This window comes from Pleurodeles waltl, chromosome 2_2 (genome assembly GCF_031143425.1).
Source record: "Pleurodeles waltl isolate 20211129_DDA chromosome 2_2, aPleWal1.hap1.20221129, whole genome shotgun sequence".
In the NCBI taxonomy this organism is placed as follows: domain Eukaryota; kingdom Metazoa; phylum Chordata; class Amphibia; order Caudata; family Salamandridae; genus Pleurodeles; species Pleurodeles waltl.
In genome coordinates this window covers 1,030,088,167-1,030,112,342 of record NC_090439.1, presented here as the reverse complement: position 1 = coordinate 1,030,112,342, position 24,176 = coordinate 1,030,088,167, and the positions used below count along the sequence as shown (strand labels likewise).

Sequence of the window (24,176 nt, the reverse complement as noted above, 5' to 3'; positions counted from 1 at the left end):
GAGTACACCTTCCAGGTGTGAGAACCTGGATTGCTTTGGCCTAATGCCGTTATTGTCTATACCAGCAGAGTGCCTGCCCATGAGAGGACACTGGCTCTGCATATTGTACCATTCCTGCACAGCCACTCAGATGCAAACTCCACAGTACTCCTACCATATATACATCCAGTGCCTCTTCTGTAGAAGAACAAATCATACACCCAATAACCCCTAACATGACCAGCTCACCAGAACACATTTCTTACCATACAGTAATGTGTTCAACTTGTACCACAGTGAGCACATTGTACAGCACATTAAATAGGCATTGACAAAATCTATTAGGTCAAGTTTTTTTTTTTATTTTTTTTTTAAAATTTTTTAATTTTTAGTAATATTGGTATGGATGAGTGTTATTAATGGACCACAGCTCAGTGCATGTTTTGTATATATGCTGTTCAGATAAGAATAAAATGTTCATTGTGTCATGACGTCATAAAAAATTTCTTTTTAGGAGGAAATTCACAACAACCATGATCTGATCCAGACTTATCGACATCACATTTTGAATGACATAAACAGGGACAATCTTCAACTTTTCGTCAAGTCCTATACCAGGTATTATCATCTGAGCATCCCATTTCCTTAGATATTTTTGTAAAAATGATTACAATTTATTTCTATGCACAGAGCAGTTTTGTATATAACCGCTATAAAATGGTAGAAGCAAAGAAATGTGCTTTTCATGAGCAATATAAAACCATTAATAAAATTGTTTCTGTTTAGCCGAAGAGATCTAGAAATTGAGCGCCCATTTCCTGGAGGACCATGTAACACTCTGAAGTAAGTACTGCATTTTAAGGTTCATAATGCATCACTTAAGCCGACAGACATTTGGCAATGCTATGTTGACTAAATAGGATAATTAGTTATTTTAGTACTGCAAATGATGCATACTCAAAGAAATGGTTTTATTGTAGTAAGTCAGGTCAGCAGAAAAGGTCAAGGAAAGCTTTAATGTTTTCATCCTACTTCAGTCTTTTGAACCGTTCCTCTTCACATGAAGCAATACCTGAAAGGTAATAGTGACTTAGTGGATTGACAGACTTAAAATCTGCCCTTTCCCATATGAAGGTAGGCTGCTTGTAAAGGTGGCTGAAAATATATTTATATTCATCCACTCCCCTCCTGTCATTACCACTTCCACTTTTTCTCTCTATCCTCTCTTAAATACTGCTTCAATTGTGCCCCCTTCTTTTCACTTTGACTCTCCCGTGTCTGGCTTGTCCTACAGTCATCTTACACATTTTCTTATTCTCTTCCTGCTACTTCTCTTTAACACCTTTTCTTTTGGTTTTCCACCTGTGTGTCCATTGTCACTATGGCACCACCTTCTTTTCTGCCTTTTTTTATTATCTTTAGCCTCCTTTCTCCGTATTTTTTCCTCTTACATTCTTGTAGTCACCTCACTTCCTTTTGTTGCAAGGCATCCTTCAGCTACTTCCCTCGTCATTCTCTTCACTCTGTCCCTTCTCCTACTTCATCTTTTCCTTTGCATCTCATCCTTCCCCTCCCACTTCTGTCAGTCCCAGATCCTTGCTAGCATGGACACATGGTATGACACCGCATGGTAACAACTTCAGCACTGACAATGGAATGGAATTAGTCAGGATGAACAGAAATATCACATATGGTAATCTGGAACTATATATATCTTAGTCACTAAGGGGGTCATTCTGACCCTGGCGGCTGGTGACCGCCAGGGTCACCGACCACGGGAGCACCGCCAACAGGCTGGCGGTGCTCCAGAGGGCATTCTGACCGCGGCGGTTCAGCCGCGGCCAGAAAGGGTAAACCGGCGGTCTCCCGCCGGTTTACCACTGCCCTTGTGAATCCTCCATGGCTGCGGAGCGTGCTCCGCAGCCATGGGGATTCTGACACCCCCTACCGCCATCCTGTGGAACCGGATGGCGGTAGGGGGTGCCGCGGGGCCCCTGGGGGCCCCTGCAGTGCCCATTCCCATGGCATGGGCACTGCAGGGGCCCCCGTAAGAGGGCCCCGCAAAGTATTTCAGTGTCTGCTAAGCAGACACTGAAATACGCGACGGGTGCAACTGCACCCGTCGCACCCCTGCAACTACGCCAGCTCAATTCTGAGCCGGCGTCCTCGTTGCAGGGGCATTTCCTCTGGGCCGGCGGGCGCTCTTTTGGAGAGCGCCCGCCGGCCCAGAGGAAATGTCTGAATGGCCGCCGCGGTCTATTGACCGCGGTGCGGTCATTCAGCGGCGGTACCTTGGCGGACGGCCTCCGCCGTCCGCCAAGGTCAAAATGACCCCCTAAATCTAGCGTCAAGTATAGGGCTTGAGATAGAACAAGAAATCACCTTCTCCAAACAGTACTACAACCCAAATCAACCAGTTTCCATGCTGGCCTAGATATGCAAGACCTTGTAGTAACCTGTGGTAGTTATGGTTCTTCATAATTTGCCAGTAGGTAGACCACAGCTGGCAGAGCCGAAAATTAGCCCTTACATACCATCAACCAAAATATACACTCATGTCTACACCTTGAGATGCTGATCAGCCTGATATCTCACTGACCTTTTCAACTCCATCAACAACAAATACAACTATTTCTAAACTCACAAAGCTCATCCAGTAAACATGCACTAACCAGCAATGTAATGCAGTAATGAACCCACCTCTAGGAGACAAACACCCTCCATCGTATGGCACATGAGGTGATTCCCCTTTCAACCCCTGCTTTAAACACTCCAGACCTGAACAAGGCCTAAACACCCAAAAGCTATGCCCACACACTTCCATAGTGCCTCCTAGACAGAATTCCCCATGTGTGCTCTACTAGAATTACAAATCCAGGTGTCCTATAACTGTGAAAATTCCATGTCCTATTCACAAGCAGCTGTCCACTATCTTCACCACAAACCTGATCGGCCATGATGTAAACACCTTCATTTCACTGCCCACTTAACAGCACCTAAAAAGGTCACAGAAAAAGGCCAAGACCTAGAATGCACACCCTTGGCAACAAAGAAGCAAGAGTTAGCCAATGCCACTTTTCAATCTACTACTCTCTCACGACCAGTTTTTTTTCCAAGTTCACTAGAAATCCTATAGCACTAGACACCCAATTTGTTTGCAGTACACCCATGATATTAGACCTCTTGCATCATTCTCAGGCAATCACAAACCACAATGTAACCAACCCAAAGCCTTGTCTCATGCTACATGTCCCTAGATTAAAGCACTCACTGCCACAACGTAACGCCACCCAATGCACTCTCTCTATATACACCACCAAATAAACCTGGTTCTACCTGACAATTTTCATAGTCACCTGCTACAATCCAGACTCAATCAAAGAAGGAAACTCACAAATACACTATCTAAGAGGTACCAGTCCTACCAAAAGGTTTCTCCATAAGCTGCACCCAATGATACCCCTGATCCAGTCAGTCATATTGAAATAATTCCACCAGTTCAAATTCACCGCAGACCTCTTCAGGAACATAGTCACATGCACCTTCGGGATGCCCCAGTACAGTTCCTCCCAGTAGTATTCCCTCTCAAGGCCATCCAGATACACCTGTTGCAATCAAAATGCCAACATTCAAGTACATGCATCTACCTAAACAATCATCACTGATTACTCTGCCTCATCATGCATGATGCAATCCTAGTCTGTTTGAGAACTACCAACTGATATCAAGGCAGTTGGAAAGGAAGAGGTATTGCCCTCAACCACAAAGTGAAAATACCTACCGGTAGCCTCCAAAATACCACAAGAGTCATACTTCTCTACTGCGTCTTGTCTCACTAACCTCATCTCATAGCGTCCATAGTTAGGGAAAGAACTATGTGATGGCTTTGTATACAAAACAGTTGTGTTTCCGTGTAAATCACTGGTTTAATTTCCCACAAACTGTGCTAAAACTTTGACTGATGCTTCCTTGCAGTGAGATGGGGTATTGTTACTGTCTTATTCTTCCCGGGGTGGCAGATGTATACTGTGTATATACCTTTTGTTTGTATGCAACATTTTACCCAAAAATTAACACACTATTCAGTGGTGTGTACAATTGTGGCCACTGACTCCCTATGACCTGGTTCATGACTCCAGGCATTGCTGGTCTCTCAAGGCCTAACCCATCCAATCAATGTGCATTTCCACTGGGCAACTAAGTAACATCCCAGAATTCAGGAAATACAGCCAAAATTACAATATCTATTTTCCAAGTCCAAAGGTAGATTTCCTTCACCATTCTCTGAGTCTCTCTATAGGAAGAGCTTCTGAAGATTTTTGATTTTTGTTATATATTTCAGTTGGTCATAACTGTATAAATCCCTTTTCTTTTGTATTTTCACCTCAATTTGTATCTTGTGTTCAGATAATACACTTATATTTATGATTGCATCACCTCTCTGGAGCGTAACTGCCCCATATCTTGATGCAATTGCATTTTGCTGGCTCCTTCTTGAATCCACAATACCTCTTGGAGTAATAAACCTTTGAAGACCTCCAAGCTAAGGAACGATCACCAGTCCCAGAGTATTGTTTAAATATCATATGCATTACAATTGCAATTGTGTGATTCATTCCATTGATACTGTTAATTCTAAGCAATTCACTTATTTTTGGCAGGTGCCCATCATTGCTTGTTGTTGGTGATAATTCCCCTGCTGTTGATGCTGTGGTATGTATTTACTTTAATCTTTTTTGAAAGCCATTACCTATCAATAATGTAGCTGTATGTAGCTAATGTTATGAATCAGTAGTTAGGCTATACGTTAGGATATATTGACAGGGGTTTCTGTATTATGCCTAAGAATTAATATTGACGCTGGGTAGTTGTGAACAAAGTCATGGAGCCCTAATGTGTACATTTATCAATGACGCATTTTCTCAGAAATATCATTATTGAATGGTCAACCAATCAGAGTGCAGAAAATCACCAGTGAGGGTCTCAAGGTGCTGAAACTGTATGCTGCTGCATGGAGGAATGATTATTTCAACATCCAGGTCTTTAGTTCTCTCTCTAAATTACTGGAGTGACTGTGTGGTCCTGAGGTGTAGTGGGAGGTTGTTCCAAGTCTTGGCTGTCAGTTGCAAGAAGGAGCGTCCTCCGCTGGTGGCTTTACTGATCAGTGGGGTGTCTGTGAGGAAGAGGGAAACTGATCAGAGGTGTCTGGTCGGTTGGTGGAAGGTCAAGCGTTTGTTGATGTATGCTGGTCTTTCATTGTGCAGGACCTTGCTGGCATGGGTCAGCATCTGGAACGGTCATCTCTTCTCTTCTGAATTGGGAGCCAGTGTCATTTTTTTGAGATGGGATGTAATGTGGGTCCTTCTGGGGATGCTAAGCACAAGTCTTGCTGCTGAGCTGTCTGGAATCTCGTCAGGTTGCATGCTGTGAGTCCTACATACAGCGTGTTTCTATAGTCTAGTCTGCTGGTGACGAGGGCCTGTGTGATGGTCCTTCTGGTGTCTCCTTGGAGCCATCCAAAGATCTTGCAGAGCATGCAAAGGGTGGGGAAGCAGGCAGATGAAACTACGTCACCTTGTTTCTTCATGCGTAGCTTGTTATCCAGAATGATGCAGAGGTTGCAGGTGCAGTGTATTGGGGTGGTGGGTATGCTCTCTGCAGACCACCATGTGTCAGTCAATAGTGAGGTGTTCTTCCCAATGATGAGGACTTCTTTTTTGATATGTTTGAGACAGTTGTCCTTCATTTAGCACACTACATTTATCATGCATCTGTGGAAGTTGGCTTTTGTGGTGGAGGGCTCTTTGAACAGTGAGCAGATGAGCTGTGTGTCATCAGTGCAGGATAGGATGTTGAGTCTGTGTGATCCGACAGTGACAGCTAGGAGGGGTCATGTATGTGTTGAAGAGGGTCAGGCTGAGGAACAATCCTTTGGGGACTCCACAGATGATCTTCCATGGCTCTGAGGTGAACTGTGGGAGGCTGATCATTTGGGTTATGCTAGTGAGGTACGAGGCAATCTACTTGAAGGAGTTTCCTTGAATCCCATTGTGGTTGAGTCTGTTGATCAGGTTGTGGTGGGAGACTGTGTCAAACGAGGTGGATAAGTCCAGGAGGATTAGGACCGCTGTTTCCCCCGGTCCAGGAGGGCTCTGTAATCTGTGGCTGCAATCAGGGCTGTCTCAATGCTATGGTTACGTCAAAATCCAGATCTGGATGTGTCAAAGAGGTTGTGGCCTTCTAGGTGTTGAGTGAGTTGCTGGTTGATCTTTCTCAAGGACTTTTGCTGGATAAGGGAGTAGAGGGATGAGCTGCTAGTTCTTCAGTTCGGCTGGGTCGGCAGATTTTTTTTCAGGAGGGGCCTCACTTCAGCGTGTTTCATACCCCCTCGAAGGAAGCCATAGTGATGGAGGTATTCAGGACCTTCCTGAGCTCATCGCCAATTGTCTTGCTTCAGAGGTTGAAGACATGGTGGGGGCAAGGGTCTGTGAGTGCTCCTGAGTACCACGTTTGTGATGGAGATAGTGTCTTGCGTTGAGGAGTTCCCAGTGGGAAATAAGATGTTCAGGGTTCGTGTTTGTGCATGTAAGTTGGTTGATGCCATCTGCAGCGGAGGATTGGCGTTTGAAATTTTTGTAGATAGTGGAGATCTTGTTCATGAGGTTGTCGCACAGTTCCTGGGAGGGAGTGATGTTCACGGTGGCTATGTGATTGGTGAACTTCTTCATAATGGCGAAGAGCTCTTTGCTGTGGTTTGGTGCTGGATTTATTGTGGTCTGCTAGTTTGTTCTGCTTCCTTTCTTTCAGGAGGCAGTGGTAGTGGTTGAGGACGTCCTGAAGGTGGTGCGGTCTTCTGTTATTGCTGATGTGCCACTTCCTTTTAAGTTGTCTGCAGTTGCATTTGGAGGAGTGCAGTTCCTCGATGAACCAGCTTGCTCTTCTGCATTGTTCTTGACCTTGGCTGTCTTTGTGGGGTTGATGGTGTCAGCTCAATCTGTGATCCACTGAGAGACGCTCTTTGCTGCTGGTTCAGGGTTGTGTGTAGAGTTTGGGAGGTAGGAGCGGAGAGTGTTCCACTGGTCTTCCGATACCTTTTTCCAATTTCTTTACATAGATTTGGAGGGCATGGTGCTGAGGTATGTGGGTCCAGAGATGAAGTGTATGCTGTGGTGGTCAGACTAGGTGAGTGGTGTGGATGTACTTGACTGTTACTGGAGGTAAAGATGGGACGAGCATGTGTCCTTGAAGCCGCTGTTGCTCAAGCTTTCCAGTAGGTCAGTGGTGTTTGTGGCGCTTGGGTCATTGAGGTGGAAGTTGAGGTCTCCTAAGAATATGTAGTGCTGGGAGTTGATTGCTTGCTAGGCAATGAGTTCTGAGATGGTCCTTTGGTGGTACGCAGGTGTAGACAGGCACAGACTGGCTTGCCTTTGACATCAGCGGTGTGCCTGCTGCGCATGTCTGCTGCACGGCCGCACTGAAGCCTCCATTAAGTAGGTCCTGGGAGGGGGGTGGCCTGGAGGCGGTGGATGGGGCAAAGCTGGAGGCACGAAAACAAGCGGCAGTCCGGAATGGAGAAAAAAGGAATGAACAGAGAAAGGAGGCAAAAACTGGAGGCAGTACTCAGAAAAATGGGGGTAGGAGGGAGAAAGCAGTGAAAACGAGTCAGAAAGCAGGAGGAAGCACTCAGAAAAACAGAAGGAAAGGAGGGAGAAAGCAGTGGAAAAACTGAGGCAAAGGAGGGCAAAAGCGGTGAAAATGAGGCTGAAGTAGGAGAAATCACTCAGGAAAAAAGAGCGTAAGGAAGGAGAAGGCAGTGAAAACTGGGCAGAAAGTACTCAGAAAAACAGGGGGAGAGGAGGAGAAGGCAGTGAGAACAAGACCGCAAACGGTAGAGAGCGATGCAGGGGAGAGCGAGTTATCAATATGTAACAGAGTGTTTTGGTTCTTTAAATAACTGGATGTGAAATATTTCCTTGTGATCTGCTGCATTTCTTTAAATAAATGTTGATTAATAATTCATTGAAGTAGTATATATCCCTGATAGATAAGGGAACAGACTGAATAAGAGACATCATGTATAACAGAATATTAATCAAAAAACCTCCTTCGTATTTGCAACTCAGCAAGATCACTTATCAAGCATTGAAGTTTTCACAACTTAATATGCCTCCCTTCCAAACTATACATACGAGTTCACATTAATTTGAATACATTATGGATATTGTGAGTACTATCCAGGCATCTCTGGGGATGTGGCTCTATTTGCAGATTGACTTCCTTAAACGGAAGCTAGCATAACAAGCTTCTGGTTACCGTACAACTTGTAAAAAAAACTAACTAGGAAACATTGATTCTACGACTTCTGGAACAACCTGAGAAATCAAATGAACTGTAATATATTTCAGAAACTCTGGCTCCAGATTGGATGGAAATCACCTTAGACCGACTCACATTGTTTTTTGAAATGTCAGGAGTGAGTAAGCTTTTCTCCATGTACCTTAAGACCACCAGAACTTATTAACACAAATGGGCCAGTATGAACAAAATGTATGGCTGAAAAAGTTACAGGATTCTCCCACGTTCCTACAATGTGTTTTAGCATGCTGATAAGCATGACTGCTCTGTCAAACATTGATATGTATGCTCACTTGTCTCCATGCATTGGTGTGCAGTGTGCTACCACACTCAACCTGGTATTCTGTGAATAGCTGTCTCACTTCCATAGAGGGCTTGGTCCGCACTATAAATTACCCAATTACATACATGAAAACAACAACACAATGTTTCTTCAACAGCTCTGTGTGTGTTTCCTGGTTTGCACACCTTGTTCTGCCCAGATCTTCAAATTTTGGTTATGTAAATTACTAAGCTGTGTGTCGGGGTTGCATTGTACATCAGCATACCTTTTGTCATTTTGGTGCCATGTTCTCTCTGGGCTTGACGATTCTTAAACCAAGCTTGGTTTATTAAGTTGTGATTCCTGTTTTGTATTGAGACGTTTTTATTAATCAAGCCTCCACGGGTACCCACTAATATAATGCCAAATTAGCTTGGTCTCTGATCTATTGGCAGATGTAGAAACGTTTCTACTTTTTTATATGCCCATAAAAATTCTTGGGATTGTAGATTTTGGTTGCTTCAGAAGTATGACTTTCACATAAATCAGTAGTTTTCTTTATGGATATAGGCAGTGGTAATATGTTCATTTTGACAGTAATGGATGTTACTAACAGAAATACCTAGATCACTCCATCTCTTACTTGCTTTTCAAATGTTTGCTTTGTCCAGTTTTAAAACGGACATCTAAATATTCATCTGTATCAAGAAAATATTGCTGCTTAATTTTTCATCTGTCTAGTTTTGATGATGGTGCCTTTACTTTACTTTAGTTCGGTTAATATCCAGGGCATCAACTGACCTCTTCCGCAGTTTGTTCTGCACGTTGGAATGCCTCTTTTGGCTTAGATAAGCACTTTTGTAGAAAAGTTGTATTTATGCAATAGAATAATTATCCTGGTCTCATTTTCCTAACACCACGAGGCTTGCAGGCCTAGTTAATAAGGAACCCGCAAATCTCCAGGTGTGTAGCAAACAGGACCATTAGATGACATCCCTGGCTTTTGCTTCGTGTAATGGATAGTGATTTTCCACAATGGGATTTCCTTTTATATTGATAGACAGTGGGTCATCTTTGCCCACACAATGGAACTGGGAACACTCATTAAATTGTAATCATTTCTTTTTAAATCCACTTTTCCAAAAAACACCAGCCAACAACACGGTATTTTAAATTGTAATTTTGGCCTCAGTTTATGAGGACAGCCGCAGTTTTCCTTCATGTTCATGGAAGTAGGTTTTTTTCTCTCCTTATTTTCATGTTGGGAATAAACCTCTACACACGTCAACATAACAAAATATATTCTCATTTTAATAAATAAACTCCCTGTGGTTGAAAGAAACCCTGGAAGGATACAGTTTGTAGTTTATCTTCCAGGTTTCCATTTCATTGAGGTTGTTCTATTTGAGAGGCAAGCCACTTTGGAGTGAGGTTACTTGAGGTTCTAGCTGAGCATTCTGGGAAAGTCTGATACAATCCCTGCTGGCCTTAGTCTTGTTCAACTTCCAATTATAGTTTCCTTTGAATTCAGATTTGTGGGTGTATCCCTCCCACACATGCAGACCTCCCTCACATGCTTGGTACCAGTCCTCCACTCTCAACTTTGTGGCAGTGTAATCATTCAACATTGAAGCATTTTTTCAGCATTTACGATCCATTCAATGTAGACTCTCATCAACATCAGGATAATCTCCATCAAGTGTAGCTAGAAGATGGAGGCACTATATGTCCTCAGTCCTCCGTCCTCCAGCCTAGCAAAGTGTTGAAAGTTTACACGCACTGTAGAAAAGTTGTGAGAATGCTCATATTGAAAAGTGGTTTATCATTTAGTAAAAGCTCTTATTTCTTTACTACCAAAGCTTATCACTGTTCTGAGGCAGTTGTGTAGTGATCAGGAGTCTCAAGCCTGTTAACATACGAGGTGTAGGTTGAGAAAGGGACACTATGGGCCAGATGTAGGAAGCATTTTGCATGGTGCAAACTGGGAAAATCGCAGTTTGCGCCATGCAAAATGCTCAACGCGATGCACATTCACATTTTGCGAGTCTGTACCGACTCACAAAATGTGAATGCGACTCGCAAATAGGAAGGGGCGTCCCCTTCCTATTTGCGACTCGTACTGCGATGCTAAATTGCTTTGTGACCGCGAACGCGGTTGCAAAGCAATTCGCAGTTACCACCAGTGTCACACTGGTGGTAACCCATTCGCAAAATGGAAGGGGTCCCCATGGACCCCTTCCCCTTTGTGAATGTTGCCAAAAATATTTTTTCACAGCAGGCAGTGGTCCAAATATTAATGAGGTGGGTCTTTGCAACCCCATCACGAATCGCAGACAGTGTCTGAGACACCGTTCTGCATCTGCATTTGCGATTCAGAAATTGCGAGTCGCACCAAGTCGCAATTTCTGAATCGCAAATGCGGAAATTGCTATATCTGGCCCTATATCCCTTAATTTTGTGAGGTAGTACCTCTCACAAAAACCCACGTTGGTCCACAGTAGGCTCTGTACATTTTACGACGTGGTGGCAGCCTTTGAAGGAACAAATTGCAAAGTCAGCAAGCTTAACATTACTACTATCATTCACCAAGAAATAACTTGCACTACAGTCATTTTCAAGATTGTACAACCTAAATCTCCAGCAAGGGATCTTGCACCTTTAGCCCTAGGTTTGCTACAAATTGCAATATAGACATTCCTAGCTGTGCTCTTGGTTAAATATTTAAAGACATGGGGAGGAATTCAGAGCTCTTGATCATGATCATTGTGTGAGGAAGAATGCCCCACCTGAATCCCTGATGCATTCCAATACATGAAAGAAATTGATTGTTGTTGCTTGCCCCCACTCTGAAAAAAACCTATGTTATGGGGGAGGGGGAAGGACCTTGCAGTGTCTCTAATAACCTTTGAATTGCTAACTTTCCTGCTATCGTTGATATATGCCGTTAGTCTGATGGCATTCATTGGGTCAGTTATCAGATATTTTGCTTGAGAATGGAAGGAGATTTTTGGGGAGATAATAAGAGGTGATTACATAAGACTAAATCATTGGTATAGAATGGCATAGCAGTCTTTGCTGCTCGTGGTTGCTGCAACTCAGGTTGTCATCGCTTGCCCCATGGTCAACACAAAATCCATGTTCTTCCATTCACGGTTTCATCATCCATGTTTCAGCATTCTATGCTGGTTATCAATTGATTTATAGAAAAGTGAGTGTTCCTATCTCATTCGATCCATTTCAAGTTCTTACTGGAGACAACAACACGACTACAAATCCAGCTGAACCATCTATAAAATAAGGTTTGGCAGCAGCACCTAAGTGAGGAGAAGACACAGTGGCACCTCACATGGCTCTTTGAGACCTTTAGATCCAAGGGCCACTTGATGTGTGAAATGAAAGGGGGGTTGTTAGCTGCAGTAGAGCATGGGTCAAAGTTCAGCAATATTGAAGCAACTGGCCATTGATGAGTTAGTGGATCTTCTTTCCAAGCCTTCAGAATGTGTGCCTGCTAGCTTATTTGGAGAGCATGATTGCAGCGCCAAAACTACAGGCTAATGTAGAGTGTGGAGCCGACAGGCCCCTGTCCCCATTCCTTCTGGTGTTGCCATTACTGACATCCATTGCACAATCTGTGGTGCCAAGGAAAGGGAAGAGTGCAAGAATGTTTCTGCAGCCAGGGGCTATTGGAAACACCTCTCTCAGTTTGATGCTTGAGATTGCTGGTGCATTATGCTACACACCTCTACTCTAATCAGAGTAACCAGGATGATGGTGGCACTTTATAGGATTTGGCAGATGCCAGTGGCCTTAACTCCTCACCAAACAGTCCTGTTCTGGCAACCACACAGTTATGATTATAAATCTTCACATATACTATTGCTGAGAAACGCATCCTCTGTTTTAGCTCTTGCACCTTCTTCTACTGAGAGCTGTTCTATTTTACCCAGCTCTCATTGTCAAGATAATCAGCGATCTGTTTAGAGTTTTTTTTTTTTTTTTTTTTTTTTTTTTTTGTTAGCAGTCCATCTATTGCAGATACATTGAGGTTTCAAGCGTCTAACTTCCTGGACTTACCCAGGCCTTTTCTTACTCGAACTCTTGACACAGAATCCATATAGATGGATTTATTTATTTTTTAGCAAGAAATTGTTTACTATGAAGTTCTTGAGATTAATGATTTAAGCTGAAAATGTGCCATGTAAGAGATCTGGAAAGATGAGGACAATTTTAGATTTCAGTTACATTTAAGAAGTATCTATAAATCAAAGTTAAAATGAGTGGCACAAATTCTAGTAGTGTTGAGAGGGCAGTGACTCATCATACAGATGTCAATATTCTTATTGTATAGTAGCTCTGAGATTTCTGCTGTTTGTCTCAATGTATACATTACCAGTTCACAGCATTGTTTTTTTGATGCTGCACCAGCAACTTGTGTATTACTAAGGTGCTGGTGGATTTGGTGGTGCTTGTTTAGGGGACCAAAGCATTCCCTTATCAGGAATGATTGGTGTCTGAAAATCCTACCCAAAAAGGGTATTGGGGAATCTGCAAATGAATATTGGGGGTTCTGCAGATGACTGTTACACAACTATTGGGGACATTTATGGTTTGGTGGGCTGTGCTTCGCACCGCCAGAGCAATAGAGGAATGTACTCTACTGTCCTGGCACACTACAGCCCACCATATTTAAAGATCTCTGACTGCCTGGTGGAAATCTATGTGCCTTCAGAGGAGTGCCTAGTGTGTCTCATGCAGGCGCTCTCCTTGTTTTTCAAAAACAAATTCCCAAATACATGATACTAATGGTTTGGCATCTCAAACATATTTAATGGATCTCTGCTCCAACCCATTAAAAACGTTGAATATCTCGTCTCCGTGCAATCAAGAAACCAGGGCAGATGCTGATGAGGGTCAAGCATTGGCAGTTATATCTTACTGCATGAAAGTGAAGAGGGTATACAGTGTTTTAGGAAACAAATTGCTGAAAAATGTCGTATTCATTGTGTTGTCCATTTAGGCTAAGGGAGAGCTGGCACCCAGTGGTGGAAACTTAATGTGCAGATGTTAAAATCTATCGTGGTAGATTTCCACACAGCCCAGGGATTATATTTCGGAACAGGATTTATGTTCGTCTGCATCACAAATTCAACATTAAATTGAGCACGTTTGTTAAATTTGAAAATATCTTCATGTTTTTAATTGTACCTTCTGGCTGCAATGACTTAGTGATGTGGGGTTTGCACCAATGCTGAGCCCTTGGTGTGTTCTAAAAAAGTGTGTAAAGTTTGCATGGAAGGACAAAAAAACGAGTTAAATATGTTTAAATAACCTAATGCTGATTGTTTTGCACACAAGCGCTAGCAAGGATGTGCAGAGATCTAAGAAGAGAAAAGGTTAACATGTGTAGTAGAATGTTGGAGAAAATACGATAAAAATGGGTTAGTAAGAAATTAGTCTAGGGTTGTCGGTTTGTGGAAAAATCACTTTCCATATCTGCTCCTCTCGCTTGTTTTTATAAATCCTAGTAATTGTTAGTCCGAACAGTGAATGGTGTGGAAGTGCACGTGAGTAGCCTGCCCTTATTTCCTGTTGTACATAACATAGAGAGGGCCTTTATGGATGATGAAGTAATATCGACTGCTGAGAGCATTTTGTTTCAAAGATCATCACTTATCCAGTTTTCCAACATTTCAATCCCAATAGCCGTCATAATTCTGAAGATCAGCAGTAGTGTCAAAATTAAACTCTGGCTTTAAAATGCTAAAAAAATGCATTATTTGATGCTGTCATATTTAACCAGTCCAGATGAAGTATAACATTGCTTATTTTTCAATAAAACAGGTTGACTGCAACTCAAAACTAGACCCTACAAAGACCACACTCCTAAAGGTAATATATGGAAAGCTAACTATTTCTTTTTAACACAATGAATTAACGGTACAGTGTAGTGTTAATCTCTGGTTATTTTGCTATTATAATGCTATATCTAGAAGTATTTCCGCCATAGTTTGATTTATTTGCATTCATTTTTTGAACTTGTCAGAACATAACCATCAATGATGTGAAGTGTGCCATTAAAACCACCGTTTTGGTGTTTACACTAATCAAGGAAAAAACGAACATTTTTCTGGATAGACGTATCGTTTAGGAGGTGATAATGCACTTATTATCTGAAGATAATTGCATAACTGTTTGACGTATTTTTAATGCATGTGAGTACATTAATTATAAACACAGGAGTTTCATTTTTTATTATTATTTTTTATCATAAATGTGTTCTGATGTCAGAATAATCCTTTATAAAGAAAATAACATCGCTTCTCACTTGTAATAGCCTGTTACAAGCAAGTAGTGATTTCACAGTGCGGTCTACTTCAGTGGGCAGAGAGCAGACGGCCCCCTCTCAGGCTTGACAGTCTAAGTAGGCACACTGCAGCAGAAGTAAGGATGGGGAAGAGAAGTTCACAACTCTTCGTGTGCTCAGACTCTTCAGTTGTCTGCCCCCCACAGGCGAACAACCTTGCCTTGTCCCAAAGACCAGTATCAGATCCCAGCCTCTGCATGATCATCTCGAAGCAGCCTGCTGAGAGGCGAGTGCACCAGCACACTGTACACTGCACTGCATTTGTAACACGAATAAAAATGATACAATGGTGAGCATGACAGCAGTTGGCTGCTTCCCTTAAAGGTTGTTGTTAATATTTAGGGTAGAGGGTTATAATGCACAAGATGTGTATTAGCTATTCTATCTGCTTAAGCTGTAGGCAATACAGATTTGTTTTTGACTCGGATACAGCAGTCTCATAGCTGCAAAGCGACTCAATGTCATGTTTGACCCCTGAGCCAATCTCTTGCTATACAACATGTAGCAATACGGGTTTTATGGTGTTTTTGTAACTTAAAAAATGTAGGTTGAAAATGATACTGGACCACTTACAAGCTATGGAAAGAATAAAGCAAACAACATACCCCTACCTCACATATAAGGCATATTTTAAGTCACCTAGGCGTTGTGTACCTGCAGCCATGTGTGGTCCATGTTTAGAGAACTTTGTGATTTTCTTATTTACTAGGGCGTTGTTTGTGTATATCAGATATTTAAAATTTTCCATATTTCTGCCCAATTGAAAGTATTATGGTGGTGTTTAAAATGAGGCAATTAAGGGCCATCCCCTGCAGGATCCATGATTTGAGGTTACTGCTTGAAAATGGAATTGAAACGGAAGAGAGAACAAAGATTACTGTAGATTCAAATAGTGACAGGGGAGACTCCGGGGAGGAGCTGTCAGCACACAGCCTTCCTGTCAGCTGAGCCTAGTGCTGGGTTCCACGGCACTCGAGTATCCCCTCCAGCAGGAACAGTGCAGCTCCACACAACTCTTCTTTTTCGTCCCAGGCACAGTAGGAAGGTGACTCAGAGTGTTCTCAACTATGGAACAATCTGGAACAAGGATTGCAGTCAGTGGCAATTCTATATTTGCTTTGATGGCGCGTGAGAACCTTAATAAGTAAACTTACAAGGAGACGCAATCAGGTCAATGAACCTTTAGACCGCGTTTGGAGACTTCCAGTACGAAAATGCCCTCTTTCCACCATCAATCAATAGGTCAATGAACATTTAGTAATAACCAATCAAACAATAAATAGGAATCAATATTTGGACACACCATGACCTTTCAGTCATGAATAACCACACCAGTTTAATTAGAAGTTAGAACATTTATTTCCCTATATTAACAATCTAATATCATGTACATTAATCTCGTTAGCAATAAAACACATCCGAATCAATGCACGGATTATATATGTTCAGCTTATAATGCACACCATTAATATGAATCAGCTTAGCAGAATCTCATTAGTACATGAATCAACAAAGCAAGAACTCAGTCATTTGTCTATTTGCGTAAGATATCGGTGAACACCTCAACTAACCACGAATTAGCATTAGCATGTTGGGCTTCATGCAAAACAATTTAGCAACACAATTTTAGAAAACATCTGAACTAAGGCTTCTATCAAAATGGCAGTTGGTACCTAGAAAGAAAAGGCAAACAGACCGTTACAATTTGCATTGGATAGTTACCAATCCAATAGATCAGCAAGCAGCATCAGTCTTCACCCTCAGGACATGTGTCGATTCACCACCAGCAGAGTTCGGACGGGGCAAATTCTTTAGCATTAGGGTAAGCAAGAGTCTCTTTCAAGACGGATAAGATAGCATAGCTAGGAATGATCACTTCCCTCAGGTAGAGGAGAAGTTAACATCGGGCATGAATGGGTAGAGGATGGTTTTAAAGTATCAGAACAATGAAAATGTCTCAGTGGCTGAAGTAGAAAAAGGCTGTAAGGTGTACAGGAAAGGCAATGGCTGGCGTCTTCTTCTGCACTGTGGTTAAATTAAAACTGTCAAACTATTCCCTAATTCCCTATTGGATAATTTCTGGTGCAATGTTATCTTTGTCCAATAATTTGCAAACACCTTACTAGAATCTTCAACAGTTCACAGTTCCCATGTCACGGATCGGTCCATGTTATTGACGTCTTCAATGGTTGGAATGTCAGGTAACAAATGTTACATTTCAGGTTCCAGTCAGAGTCTTCATTGTCTTCTCCTAGTACAGTTAACTTTGCACCTGTTCCGAATTACACTGTTGCATTTAGCAAGAAGATCGCCTTCTAGCAAGTCGATTCCCACAAGAAAGAATTCTACTACGGTTACAAACACATAGCTTCTGGAAAAGTACAGCTTCGTGTCCTTCAGGAAAAACACAGCATTAAACCAGTTAGAAATACACTTCAATTATGAAGCTAGGCCAAAGCCCTTTCTAAATTAGGCCTTTATTAATATGAAGCAAACTCTCAACATGTAACCTTGATTATGATATACTACTACAAAATTAAACCATATTGCATAATATTTCAACATTAATAAGCATTTTCATTAGTCTTCATATTCATTGTTAACCACTCCCCGTGGGCACATTTCAGATGTGTGCATTATTGTTCTACGTTAGACACATTTTCTATGCAGCTTCATCACGCAATATATGTAAGCTTTTGCATTAAAATTTCTTGTTAAAACACCCACGTCAACAGCTTCTGCAACCTTCTCTCCTCTATAGGTGTAGAGACATCTTTCGGGAAGGCATTCAGTTGAACACCATACTGACCGATGCACCAGGTTTTTATTCTATGATTGTGTAGTCACACTGACAGAATCATCCTGAAGGTTTGCCACATTCAAAGGCTTCTGGCCATATCAAGTCCAAGAGAAACATTCTGTTAGTTACATCTTCCAAAAAGACGTACACCAGACTGAAAAATTACTGAAACTTGATACTTCAGTCTGCAAAAAAAAAAACAAATGTTTGACTAGAACAGAGGCTCAGAAGTGTATTTTGTCTTTCACCCTTCTGTAGTAAAGTAAGATTTTCTGTAGATAGGGGTTCCCAAACTCCTGCCCAGAGGTGCTTCTCATAGAACCTCTGTGTGACACAGTATACCTCAGTCATGATGGATAGCTATTAAATGTATATTATCTACCATTTCCACTTATTATTTAGGGGACATGTTTATATCATCCACTTGTATGTCCTGCTATCTACCGTGGTGGCCTAGTCTATAGGTAATCGACATTTATTGTGCGCTTTGGAAAAACCTCATTTCTATTTAAAAAAAATAATAATAATAAATCGATGCCCTTCATGTAAAGGAAAGGTGTATTATTTTTTGGCCCTTTCTCCTACACAACTAAAGCTTATCGTGGTTAATTCTAGGTCTCATTTAATGCAATTACTGACCACTTTTGTCATATAGTTTCAGTGTTTCTTGAATCACCAGGTCCTGCACTTTCTTCAAGAGTAACATTTATTCAGGATGTGCACTTCCTTTAGTCCAGATAACACCATTAATGTCTAACTTCTATATCTTTTCTTGGTACACCCAAGAATACACCCAAAGTATTCTTCCTAATTAGCCATTCGATGTCTACTCTCCTCATTTTAGTGTAGAAGATGGAAATAGACTAGGTTATCGACCTTTGTGTACTTAACTTGACTCTTGTTCAAAACAGTATCACTGTGTGATTTGCAGTGTGTGTTTTACCTCCAAGAAAGCTGTGAAACAAGAATGTAATACTCCTGAATTCTTTAGAAGGGGTAATTTGCACTACCAAGGAAATCTTCCATATTAGTTCCTCTAACTGTCATGCATCGCCTCTTATTCTACTTAAGTCTCAGTATTCAATACCCTCGGGTCAAACAATGTAATTTCCTCTTACCCATTCCTCACAACTCTTACCAGTTTTTATCCCTGTAATTATTACTATGCATATTTCCCCTCGTTTTTCTTCCATTTTTTGAATGCAGTGTTAGAACCCTGCATGTGTATTAGCTACAGTATACATTACGGTTTACCTATACCTTCTATTTTGAAAAAATACGATTGAAAATACTCCTTGGGAATGCCTTACCATTCAAAATGTTGGTGGTCTCTCGGTGGTTCAGCATGTCCTCATCCACAAACCTTGACCAAACACGTGTTTAAAAGTACCGGTTGTAATTTTACATATGCGTATAGCGTCATCACGCAGCATACCCTTGATGCTAATGAACTCCAGCTGTCGAGTTTTAGAACTGGGGATGTCGCATCCCAGTGAACATATCAGCACTCTTGAAAACACAGTGGTATCAAAAACATGCTGTGTAGGTTTACTCGTAAATCAGAAGAAATGTAGTCGTACTTCTGGTTTCCAAATAAGTTATACCCTGCCTTTCAAGTGGGGTTCAAACAAAAGGATGAACCTCCAGCGAACTGGAAAAAAGAGGCCAGTATGAAATATTCTCACCTCTCATCCCGTGTAGATGCCAGAGACCGTACATGTTTCGTGGTGTGTGTTAGCTTATTAAGGGATAGCCCTCAGCAATTTAATTGGTTTTCTGACCATAATGTAGCTGATTCTGTTCGAATGGGGATAAGCAAGGAAACAACATTGGTGTCAACCAGGCATTTTGGCAATGGCACGATACAAATGTGATATCCTATGTGGTGCCCCTCATGGTAAAAACTGTGTGAAAAAAGAAAATAAAACCGACCTTCTACGGTCCTGTCTTTTGATGACCAGTATATGTAACTTTTTAAAATGCTGCGGTTATTGATTGAAATCAATAACACTTATACCGCGTACATCAGAAATGTATTGTGACGTGTAGTGTAATTCACCCACAGTGAGGTTCTATTTGATATGTGACCCAAATGAACCTACAGAAGAGCAGTTGCCGTTTTGGATTATCTAAAACACAATTTGATAATATAATTTATTTTTACAGATGTCAGATTGTGGAGGATTCCCACAAGTTGTTCAGGTATGATGCCACAGAGCCTAATTTTCAAATATGTTTCGACTTGCACAATATTAACATGCTACTCATAGGGCTTCTTTTGTCATTCAGCACCTATCTTATCCCTACAAATCCTCTATCTAGCCACCTACTTCTTACTTGGTGTCCCATGTACCTATTGACACTGCTCTTCTGTACAGCATTTTTTGTCGGAATGCTCATTTTGCGTGTTTGTGTGTGTGTATATAGGGACATTGTAGTTGCTTCCACAAAACCAGAGAAATTCAGCACTTATAGTTACCTGAGCTAACTATAACTTGCGCCCCTGTAATGCACTGCATTACAAATTACATCACTCATGACAGTGTGCGACGTCACTGATGATGTCACTGATCTCTCAAATGACATCACTGATGACACCCTGTTGGGAGCAGACTTTGTGTTTGCTCCCATTAGGTAGGAGTTTTAAAGAGTACTGCTGCCACACTGGAGCAAACACAGGTTTCCCTTCCGGTGTGAGCAGGGAAACTGCTCTGTCCCAGGTGTGGGCTCCCCAGGAGACAGCAAGTGATCTGGGTCTGGATGGTTGGGTCCCGTGGCCATTTAAGACTTGGGGAGAAGGGGGCGTGCAGCTCCCTTTTTTTTTTTTTTTTTTTTTTTTTTTTCCTAATTCTTTTTTATTATTAAAATTTTTTTTTTTAAATAGAGGCCCTTATGGATCGAGTCCCTAGGGCCTTTTAAAGGCTCAGGGTATGGGTTCCCTGGGACTGAATAATGCACTTCCCATATCATTAAATTGGGCCACAGGAGATGGGGTCCCAGGGGCCAAATGTGGCTCGGGGCAGGAGGTCGCACACTGAGGAGCATGGAAATTTTGCATTTTGGGGACCCTTTTTGGGGGTAGGAGTATATGACTCCAATCGCTCACAGTATTGGTACAATATGCAGCAGTACAAGAGCTATGCATATGAGGGAGATGCCAACAAATTCACCTTCTGCCTGACCTTTTTGGGTACACCATCAGTTCTGCGGTTTAGCGTGAGCGCCTCTGTCTGTCATTCCTAGGTGTGTGGGCTCAGTTTGTTTTTCTGAGTCCATTATTTTATCCGAAATACTTTCTCAACATCTCAACTTTAAAATGGATCAATTGCAAATATTGTTAATGCATTACGGCTTTAGGTAGCGAAAAAGGCATGTGAATGTCTGCCAGGCACCCAAATGAAATAAACCTCTTTTTAAATTGTAAACATTACATTGCCAAGGAGCTTCACGGCAAGGTGCATGTTTGAGAACTAGGAGGGCCCCAGTTCAATTCTACGATGTTTATTCATTTTTTTCTAATGTTTTTAACAGAATTAGTTAATAGTTTAATTTGAAATGAGCCACATCCTTGGGCAGCGCTGTTAGGCTGCATGCAAAATATTTTCTTTAAGCACACATCGACCCTTGTTGAAGCCAATGGTGAGCAAACATTACAAAGCGATAAAGGAAGAGTTAACAGTTGTTCTTATTTAAGTCCATCTTTCAGGAGTTTATAGCTAGGGCTACTGGAATTTTACAGTTGCTGTTTACCGCATTGCTGTGTTTTTCCACACTTGCCAAATAATCCATGAATTTCTGGATTTCAACAAAGTTATTAAAATTACAAAATAGTGAATTAATACTGCCACTGAATGTGCCACATTATTCTAGTTAATTTACCTAATCCTGCCATTTATTTAAGTGAACACCGTTGAAAATTTGGCCCTTCTCTGCTGCATAATACCAATGCCCTGCTTACTCTTTACCTGGCCTTTCTTATTCATAGTAGGAAAGGTACCTTTCAACCACGTGGAACCTGTTTTTTTGTGTAGGGCTCCCTAGTGCTTGCGTTGATATTTTGCATTGTTTATTATGGCTGTGATGACCCTACAACCCTATTGTAAGCTCAACAATGAATATGCATTGCAGGTACGTATTGTCAAGTGTTATACATGATGCAGTACATTTCAGTATGAATGTAATATAGCCTTGTGGCCCATAGTGAGGGCTTAATCGGTTGTTAAAGGCTCTATACCTGAGTTATATGCTGAGTCTCAGGTGTGGGCCGATAACGAGGGAGAGGGCTTTTAACAACCGGGATAGCCTGAGGCACAAGGGCTATAAGGCTATTAGAACATTCCAACCACTGAGGTTATAATGTTCTAAAAATAAAAAGGGAGAAACATGAAGACATTGGAATGTTGGAGCTCTGGGCTTAAACCAGCCATCATACCCCTCAAAGTTCTCCATTGTCTCCAGTGGAGCTCCCAGCACTGTAATGTTCCAATTGTGCTATCAATGCCAAGGCCTAAGCGATTGGCTCTGCCAGTGCTTGTTCTTGTAGCATTCCATGTAGAGGAAGGAGGCTGACTCCATTCTCTACATGAATATGAACTAGAAAGATAACATCTTTGTCAATCCCTAGATAGCATATCTGCGAAAGGAGGCACAGACCACTTAATATATCCTCTGTGTATCCTGATGGGCCTGAAGTATTATTAAATATTGCTATATTTTGTTGGAAGTCAATGAAAAGGTGCTTGTACTTCGAAAGTGTCAATATTTGGTCTTGCCTTTTTCTTATGTTTGAGGTTTTGGTGTTTGTCGAGTAAACAGTTCTGTCAGCATTGTTTACACTTGTGGACAGTATTTGTATTTGTGTTGGTGGTATGTCAATCAGCTAGCTTTAAAAGCTGTCCGGAATATTTTAGTTTGTTATGCAAAATATTTTTCCTGGAAATACTACAGTCCGCAATCTAAAATGCATCCGAATGGAACACTTTGGTGCCAACATCAAGCTCTGAAATGTATTACTGCAAACTAAATTGTCTGTGACTGCTTCTACCCAACAACTTCCTCTACTTCCGACACAGCTGTTTACGTGATTGAACGTCTGATCTGAATGTTGAAAGACAGATGCACTGTACTATGCGTCCTTGCTTTAGGAAGAACGTTTTATCTGTGAACAAAATAAGTTAATTTACATATTTCCGATTCCTTTATACTGATGCCCGATTTAATTGAGATAGTTAGTCAAAGCTGTTGTCAAGGCAGTCCATAACATTTAACTGACAAACTATGGACAGTGATGGAATACACACAATAACTACACAGATGGAACAGCACAGTATAAAAAAATAATGGCGTTTCTATTTTTTTTCTTTTGCAGCCTGCAAAACTTGCAGAAGCATTTAAATACTTTGTTCAAGGCATGGGCTACAGTAAGTGCTTAACCACTTTTGTAAAAGCTGTATTTGCAAAATCGTTAGTTTTGCTCAGTCTGAAAATTATTGAACGTCACATGTAAAAGATCCTTAAGTGGCATGCGTGCATCAAGGTGCATATTTGATGGTGCATCTAGGTATTCTGTGAAACTTTTCTACAGAAGTGCGGTATTTCAAAATCAGGTTGAAATTACTGCCAGAAAGATCGTTAAAAAATTTCTTTGACTGATTAGTAGTCACAGCCCATATCAGTGGCTTAACGAAAGTTGAGGGGGCCCTCCCTGCAAAGTACATCGAGGGCCCCCCCCTCTGGAGGCACTCAAAAACTCTCAGGTCAAGGTACTGTACTAAGAGGGGCCCCTTGAGCTGCCAGGGCTGTTGGGGGCCTTTGTTACGCCGCTGGCCCATGTGTTAAACTCTCACCACCGCATACCACCCTCCCCAACATCCTTACAGTAGTAATGTTTGTCACTTGTGTATTTTCCACCAGTGCTCACCGTTTCCCTACTCTTTGTAATTGGTAGTTTTACATAATATAGGCCTATATTTCCCCATACACTTTGTAGAGCAGTTTTGGATTATGTGCATCTAAATTATGCCCAGAAAGATTCTGGTAGTAGCTTCAGTCTAGCTGTGCGCATACTTGACCCTTCAAGCCAGGGGATGTGTAATGTAGCCCTACTTACTAGGCCTAGATCTCCAAGAGTTAGTGAATCGCAGCCAGACATAGAATTACATCTAGACATAAATCTATGGGTGTGGAGATCCTTAAATACAGACTGACCTTCATGAATTGGGCCTAGGGGTAAGCCAGGAATACTGGAAGAGTAAGTCACACCTACATTGGAAAATCTTTGCAAATCGAGCCTTACGGTGTTTTAGTAAAAAACAAACAATACACCCACATTCCCTGGTGGAAAATATTGCTCCAAGAACAACCACAAGAAAAACAAAAGTCCATTCAGCACCAAAAATCTTTCCTTGGCATAGATG

At 41.6% G+C, this 24,176-nt stretch overlaps 1 protein-coding gene across 2 annotated transcripts in view; it reads left to right on the top strand.

Moving 5' to 3' along the window:
• NDRG1 (N-myc downstream regulated 1) overlaps positions 1–24,176 on the top strand; it is a 154,780-nt gene that overhangs the window by 126,472 nt on the left and 4,132 nt on the right. For both annotated transcript variants that reach the window (XM_069220786.1, XM_069220787.1), the window contains 6 exons: positions 494–597; positions 766–822; positions 4,641–4,692; positions 14,438–14,485; positions 19,927–19,962; positions 23,129–23,180. In XM_069220786.1, coding sequence (XP_069076887.1) covers positions 494–597; positions 766–822; positions 4,641–4,692; positions 14,438–14,485; positions 19,927–19,962; positions 23,129–23,180 — 349 coding nt within the window. The remainder of the gene's footprint in view (positions 1–493; positions 598–765; positions 823–4,640; positions 4,693–14,437; positions 14,486–19,926; positions 19,963–23,128; positions 23,181–24,176) is intronic.